The sequence below is a fragment of the Microtus pennsylvanicus genome, chromosome 13 (assembly GCF_037038515.1).
Source record: "Microtus pennsylvanicus isolate mMicPen1 chromosome 13, mMicPen1.hap1, whole genome shotgun sequence".
Taxonomy (NCBI): Eukaryota; Metazoa; Chordata; class Mammalia; order Rodentia; family Cricetidae; genus Microtus; species Microtus pennsylvanicus.
In genome coordinates this window covers 41,002,879-41,010,838 of record NC_134591.1, presented here as the reverse complement: position 1 = coordinate 41,010,838, position 7,960 = coordinate 41,002,879, and the positions used below count along the sequence as shown (strand labels likewise).

Genomic DNA, 7,960 nt, shown 5'->3' with positions numbered 1-7,960 from the left:
GAGTGAACGTGGCTTTTATTGGTGAGCGCCATCTGGACCATGGAGGGGAAGATGGAAGAACATAGACACTTAAAAATTAGCTTTGAAGTAGAACGGATGAGGCTGTCTGAAAGAAACTTCTTTCGTCGTGCCTGCTGCTTAAGGAGATGGGAAGACTCTCCATACATGTTTGCAGGAACATGAAGCACATGAGTGCAGGTGCTCTGGAGGCCAGAGGAGGGTGTTTCATTTGGAGTAACAGGTACTGTAAGCTACTGCATGTGGGTGCTGGGAACTGAACTTGGGTCCTCTAGAAAATTAGGAAATGAACTTACAGTTTAACAGTTAAAAGCACACGTAGAATTTATTAACATACAGTGCATGGTAGAATCAGAATGTTATTTACAACTCTGCAGTTTCTATGTACTGTCATGTAAATGAAATACATTTGGACAAGCAGTAGGAAGTTTTAACATGATACAGCATGTATATACATCTTCCCATTTTTGTTAAATATGCTCAAATTCTTCTAAAAAATACTTCTGGTTGAATTTAGAAAAGAATATATTTTTTTTCAGCAAACTGATCCCTTCAGTAGTACTTATCTTCCATTCTTTTACTTTGGTTTAAAAACAAACAAACAAATAATTATGGCTCAGGTGAGTTTTTGTTTGTTTGTTTAAAGTAACATGGTTGCATTGTTTTATTCCTTAGAATTGATATGAAATGTAGATGTACTAACGCTCGCCGGCACCATACGGCAGGATGTCTAACTTGGGCTATGGCTCACTAGGCAAGTGCTCGCGCACTAACGTTCTGTTTCGCATTCTCTCGAACCAGCAGTAAAATTAACATTGAAAGACAAACTTTTTCAAAGTAAAACCAACATTGACATGTTGAGGGTTTTCTTCTGAGTTTCTGACAGAAGTCTCCACACCTCATCTTGTTTTGACACAGGAACTGGAAGTGTGCTGTGGGACTTGGGCACGTCCTGCCTTATGCAGATCTTCCTAATGGGGTCAGCCCTGATGCCTGGGACAGAAAAGAGAACATGCAAGCGTATGAACTAGATGGCCAATGGAACCGTTAGGAGATTAAAAACTGTTTACAAATGGGCTCTGCATAACCGTTTGCCGAGTGCATTGAGGAAGCCAGTGATGCAGCTTCGTCTGATGCGGCTCCCGATAGTGCTGCATGGCTCAGTTTACTGGGGACAGGGTTTCTCTGTGTAGTCCTCAGACTTAGAGATCCGCCTGATTCCCGAGTGCTGGGTTTTAAAGACCTGTGCCACCATGCCCAACTGCATAGCTGGATTTCAAATAAACTCAGAAGTCCCCTTAAGACTAGTATACCTGGAACTCATGACTGAATATAAAATTAAACAACTTACTTGAAGTGTAGGTGTTCAATGAGCACATATCCATCTGTGGAAACAAAGCTCACATTACTAACCTGAGATTTCTAGAGAAAATTCTTTAATATTAGAAAACAGTTCAACATGAACTCACATTTGCCTTTGGAATTGCGACATATCACTAGGTTTTGTTCAGTGGTGTCGATGACTTCCAGCTGTTCTCCAGGAGTTATTGGCAGATCAAATATTCCATTTCGTGAATTACTGGAGCATGCTACTGCTCTGTTAATGACCACAATCTCTTTACCATACTAAAATGAGAAAGTATTATAGTAAGGGCATGCTTGCATGGTTATTATACCAGAATTAATGGAAGATACAATAGAGTAACCTTAAAATTCAGGATGCTAGATACTAACAAAACAAATGGTGGGGTATTATAGTGAAAGTTCTTTAAAATAGTAAAATCCAGACCAAAACATTTGTCTAATGTGATTACATTTTAAAGCTGTTTTCACATCCACCGATACATAATTGAACAAGTCCTGGTGGTCATGAACATACCCTAACTCCATGCTGTATGCTGAAACAGTAACAAAGCTACCTCCAAACTCTGGAGAGGACACATTTAAACAAAGCTGTAGAGTTAGCTTCCTGTTTCAGGATGACACCCCATCCAAACCTTTTCAGAGAACATGTACTTTAAAATGGTGGTAGTCGGGTATGTGGGGAAATGCGTGTGTATGCTGAAGGACAGGCATTTGTGAAGGAGCAGTCCCTGGTGGGAAATAGTTTTGAATCCACAGGATTGCTTCCTGATGAGCTGGCCTATGGATACTTCACCTTCTCCTGCACTGATCAGGAAAACAAAAACCAGGACAGGTAGCTTTGGTCACTGGTGTGATTAGGATAATGTGTAAGGTCTCTTCCGACTACGAGCGCCACTTGTTACCCTCGCAAACCTCTAACTCCTCTTCCTCTCTCCAAGAATCCTCAGTGCTTTCATAAACAAATCTTAAGTAGGTCACCTTCTTAGTTACACAGTTCTGAAGTCTGTTGCCTTCAGGATGAGGTCCACATCTTTTTGGCTTGATATTCAGGGTCCTTTGCCTACTGCCATTCCTTGTCCCTTAGTCTGTGTCCTTACTGAAACCCCAGGAAGCTCCAGGGTGCTTTGTAAACACACCATGCTCCCATCTCTTCAGGCCAGGCCTTTGCTCCTGTGAGTGCTCTTTTTTGTTTTCTACTTGAAATACTCAGCTGCCAACAACCTCTGATATCTTTGTGATGGGCAAGAACAGCTTACTGCTGACTCTATCATTTCCTATTGGAGAATCCAGTAAACACACTGCCTTTTAAAAAGAAACTTAAAACGAGTGTTCCTCACCTTTGCACCCTCAAGTCCTGTCAACACAGTATTTTTAATTTGAGCTGGATTGAATTGGCATTATTTTTCTAAAGCTAATTGGAAGACCACCTCAGATAATTAGGAATAGACTCATAGACATATAGAGGAGACTGGATTTCTGTCAAATTCAGGGCAGTCAAGGCCAAAGGAGAAAGCCTTGGTAGATTATAGGGGTCTTTTCAACCAGAGATTGCTATACTGTTGTTTTTGATCTAATCAGCTTTGGCCAAGCAGGTTGTATCTGCAGTTAATGTATTTATGTATGGTCAGTCTTATTTTTAGTTCACTTTCCAAACAGTTTGGGATGTTCATGAAGTGTGAGGTAGTGGTTGTCAGCTGTGCACATGGATGCGAGCATGAGATGGTTTCTGTCCCCTAGAGGCTCCCAGTTTAGTATGCTCAACTGTACCGGAAGTTGGTATTTAGATTAGCAGAAGAGCAATTTCTTTAAGCAGAAGTTTGAGCAGGTCTTTCTGGAATGAGAAGATGCCTCAACTGGGTCTTGATAAGTAAACACACCAGATGGAGAAAGGAGCAGAGGGATGTCAGATGTGGAGTGGACCAAGTCGGTGCCTGGAGGAAGGAGATGCAAGGTGAGGTAGAGGTGCAAGCTCTTTTAGAAACAGAATCGTGAGCAGTTTGTTGCCAAAACAAAAAGAGCAGAGACAGAATCTGAGGAGAGGAAACAAAGATTACCTGGGGCCATGACTTGAAGAAACTATCTAGAAACATTTCTAGTAGAGCCCTGACTGACAGAATTTGTTCTCTCTCTTAATCCACATCTAGCATTGGGATGGTGTTTGAAATGTTTACTGAGTTCAAAGTTCTCACTTTGGCAGCACATAGGATCAGGAAGGACTGGGCCAACTTGGGAGCACTGAAGGAAGGATGTGAGTTTGACATGCTGATTCACTTGTTCACTCACTAGACTGTCGCTCAAATGCAGCACATCCAGTTGTACACTGGGAGCTGAAGTACGAAAGGGTCTCTTCTCATCTGCATTGCATAAATGTGCTGGGGAGTGAGATCTGACTAGAGCTGTGAACCACATCTCTGAGGCTTTACCGGGTGAAATAGCAGGGTCCAAAGGCATGCCAATATAGGAACGTATCAATCAAAGATCATCTTTATCTTTGCATAGCTGAGACACAGCAAACTAATGGAACCTTTAAGAGTAGAACTTTCTAATTGTCAAGCGTGTTAGTTTTCTGTTAATTTTCACTCTCAGAAGAGAACATACCTGAAATCTTTCTCTGAAAAGTTTTTCTTCTTTTTCCATTCTATTCTTTTCTAAGTTGTGCTTCTTAGTTCTGAAGAAATTTCTGGGCGAAAAACTGGCAAGAAATGACATGGGTAAGGTAAAGTATAGCATACCAAAAGTTCTAAATTTGTGAGTCTCTGAAGTCATTCCTGTCTCAGGATAAACTCAGTATTTTGTGTATGTATAATTTTACATAATATACACGCCCCTCTACTGGAGCAGATTTTCATAACTACTGAAAATGGTAATACAATTATTTTTCCATTTTATACAAACATATGTGTTTGTTCCCCAGTGCTGAAGATCTATACTGAAGGAACATTCTACCACTGAGCTATATCTTTAACAATATTCTTGATAGCAAGCAAACATGAAATGAGATCAGTTTGCTATAGAGAGACTGTTGTGGCAAGGGGAGCAGTGGGAAAAGAGAAATAACGTGTCTCGTGGAGGAGTAGGTGATGTATTAACTAATACAGAAAACACTTAGTACTTATTGGAAGAATAAGCTGTTCTAGAAACCATTATAAAAGAACCCAAGTATTGATCCATTGCCCTTCATAGACAATGATAGCCTCATAATTGCATTTTCAAATTGAGAATAAGTTTATTAAGTCAGATTAAGAAAAAAATACTGGAAAATTGTTTCCCAAAAAGATGGAATTTATGACAGATGAAACTGTTGGAAAAGGGGTCAGAAACTTTCCTTCCTGACATTGCACTTCCTGATTTTTCTTTTGCAATGCTATGTAAACAGTTACGATATTTAATGTCAAAAAGAAAAAAATCAACTTTTCCAGTCTGAATACCTCTTTCCAAACTGGGAAAAAATAAACTTAAGGGAAGGGCTGCCTTTGCCACTCCGAGCTGTTTCCATTCGCTGTGGACAAATATCTGGCTTCTTCTGAGATACCCTAGGAAAACCATTGGTTTCCTGATAAAGATTCCCCCAAGAAGTCTGTCAAAGTCCCCCATCCTACCTCATGCACAGCAAATGGGAAGAGGAAAATATAGCTAAGTAAGCGCAGATGACGTAGTGCACAGACCCTCCCGAAGCTGCCAGTGTAGTCCAGATCACACGAATGGAGGTTAGGTCCCAAGCTGAAAGATTCCGATTCCATTCTAACCCTAACTGTGGTCACAACTAACCCATGTCAGTCAGTCCTAATTGGTGCTCTAGTCAATGTCTGTCCTTCTGGAGGAATGCTGCTGTGGCCACAAAGACAGGAAGACTGGAAGGCCATCTTTGTTTGCTAAGGGCTACCTCTCATGCTCTCTTCTTTCTCATCAGTGGGGAGTAGGAAGGAGGTTGAGATGAATGGAAGGAACCGTGTTTTTATACCTTTGTCTCTCTTAATCCTCTCAGTTTACTGTGAAGCAAGTGTTGCTAGTTCTCGCTGCAGACAAGGAACCAGAAAATCAGACAGCTGGTAAGAGGTGGAAACTGAGCGGTGAAGTTGGGAGTTCACTGTGTCCTTACCTTTTGGATCCATTGCTGCCCTTTTCCCCTTTATTCCCCTTCGATGTCAAAAACTTAGGCTTCCAAGTTTTTAGCTTATCTTCATCTCTGAAGAGAAAAATGTTTTGATCAAGTAAATTAAGATTGAACTAGTAAACATTTACAGAATCACCGCTGCTTTCTAGGTCAGTGACCAAAGTGGTTTAAACATCATCCAGAATCTGTTTCCATACTCACAGCAAGGCTATATAGTGAGCATCTTACGCCTTACAGGCTACCTTCTCTATAGCAACTATCAGCTTCACTGCTGTGACTTCATTTACAAAAACAAATAGCAGGCCACCCTGGCCCACAGGCCTGAATCTGCTGGTCTCTCATTTTAGAGGCCCAAATTTGAAACCAGAAACTAAATTAGCTAGCTTGTAATCATATCTATCTCCTTTCTGAGCCTCAGATTTTGGGGGAGGGAGGGTCCTCTAAAGTGTAAATCCTACCAGTAAAATTGCAATTCACCAATGGCTAAGGATGCACTTTACCCCGGTAGGAATGGCTAACATCACCAAAAATTAATGCTCGTGGGAGTACAAAATAGCATAACTATTATGGAAATAAGAATGGGGTTTTCTAAAAAGTATCACATAACCCAGGTATAGGGGATATACCCAAGGACTTCCTGTCTACCACAGTGATCTCTACACACTCTCTTCACTGTAGCGTTCACAATAAGAAGGAATTGGAACCAGCCTAGGTATCTACCGACAGACGACTGAATAAAGAAAACGTGGCACAGGGGCTGGAGGGACTGGGAAGTGGTTAAAAGCATGTGCTGGTCTTCCACAGAACCCAAGCGCAGTCCCCAGCTCTCAGCTGCCTAGAACTCTGGGTCCAGGGGATGCAGCACCTCTTTAGTTCTGAGGGCACTACCCTCACATGCACACAATTAAAAACAGTTGTTTTTTCTAAAATGGGGTACATATATACAATATAATTTTAGCTGTAAATAAAAATGAAATTTGTGGGGAAATGGATAGGTCTGGAAAGTGTAATATTAAATAAGGTGACAAGACCTTGTTTTCTACCTTGTGGATCCCAGTTTGTGATGTGATATGTGTTTATATATAAATAAATAAACATGCACTGAAAAGCAGATATTATAGAATGGTTGGAAATATTTGAGCATCTATTAAGTCTCCTGCTGCTCATTTTATATAAGATAACTCACTCCATTTTCATATGACTACTTGCTAATCCCCTGGCCACTCTAAGTTCTCCAAAGAAGGGAAAGGGGTGACCAGAGAGCTGGACAACTTGCCGTGGTGGCAGAAGAGGTGGTGCTCCCCAACGTGGGTGCACATTTATGACTCCAGAGTCCATAGTCTTTTACCATGCTACTACTCCCAAATGCCTCTTCTCTAAGTTACTGGGGTGTCCATCATTGATACGAGAAAGAAAGAAAAAAGGAAAAACAAGAGAATCTCCTTCTACCAGCCATCCAGATGTCTATAGTGCTGACATTCCTAAATACTTCAATAGCTGCCCTGGGAAGACTATAAACACAAAGGTACATGTCTGAGAAGCTTCACATTTTCATGGACGTTCTATTATGATTCCCTTCAGAGTATGCAGTCTCGGGAACTGGACTCAGTTCTTGAATGTACAAAGTAAGCACTTTGTGACTTAAGTATATCCCAAACCTCAAACTATGTGGCCTAGGTAGGCCTTGAACTTGCTACTCCCCTGCCTTAGCCTCTGCTACCAAGACCACCTTTCCTTCAGATTCTGGTCATGGGGGCTCATCAGGAGAGGAAGGATTTAGCCCCATTCAGGCAATGAAGCTGCGACTGAGAAGGTGCAAGGCCATCAGGACTTGGTGGAGACCCCCCCTCCTCGGTTTCACCACCTTTGGAGCCTGGAAGAAGGCTCTCGCCATCACTTCTTTTCTAACTGCTGCACGTGTGCTCAGTTGTCTGCCTCTGCTCTAGCCCACAGGCACAGAACAGGGTTTAGTATGCGCTGTGTGTGAAACCATTTAAAAGGAGCTGCAGCGTGAGTACAAAAGGGAACAAGCAGGGCAAGCACCCGTATCCAAGCTTATTCTCTCTACTAAGACAATATATCCCAGTCTTTAAATGTTTTAGAGCAGCAGAAAGGAAGAAGAACTAGAAAATGCAGCTCTGTTCACACTGCAGCTAGGACAGAAGCAACCATGGAAGAGAACAGAGAGCCTGGAAACAGACCTTCAGGTTCTGAGAACCTTGGTGTGACAAAATGACATTGATGGGGAAAACAAGAGACCATTCAATAAATCATGCAAAGGACATTTATCCATATAGAAGAAAACAACTGGTTACCCCTTCATTGTAAACACAAAATTCAAAAGATACTTGATGCTCCCTGGTGGCCTAGTGGTTAGGATTCAGCAGTCTCACTACCAAGGCCTGGGTTCAATTCAGGGTCAGGGAAGCCTCTCTTCTGCAGGGCAGTGGTGGCACATGCCTT

The 7,960-nt window shown here is 41.7% G+C and overlaps 1 protein-coding gene across 2 annotated transcripts in view; it reads right to left on the bottom strand.

Moving 5' to 3' along the window:
- Window positions 1-300: 300 nt before the first annotated feature.
- Fyb2 (FYN binding protein 2) overlaps window positions 301-7,960 on the bottom strand; it is a 108,771-nt gene continuing 101,111 nt past the window's right edge. For both annotated transcript variants that reach the window (XM_075945988.1, XM_075945989.1), the window contains 5 exons: window positions 5,483-5,569; window positions 3,982-4,075; window positions 1,488-1,644; window positions 1,370-1,403; window positions 301-1,011 (listed from right to left, as the gene is read on the bottom strand). In XM_075945988.1, the coding sequence (XP_075802103.1) occupies window positions 999-1,011; window positions 1,370-1,403; window positions 1,488-1,644; window positions 3,982-4,075; window positions 5,483-5,569 (385 nt within the window). In that variant the 3' untranslated portion in view covers window positions 301-998. The remainder of the gene's footprint in view (window positions 1,012-1,369; window positions 1,404-1,487; window positions 1,645-3,981; window positions 4,076-5,482; window positions 5,570-7,960) is intronic.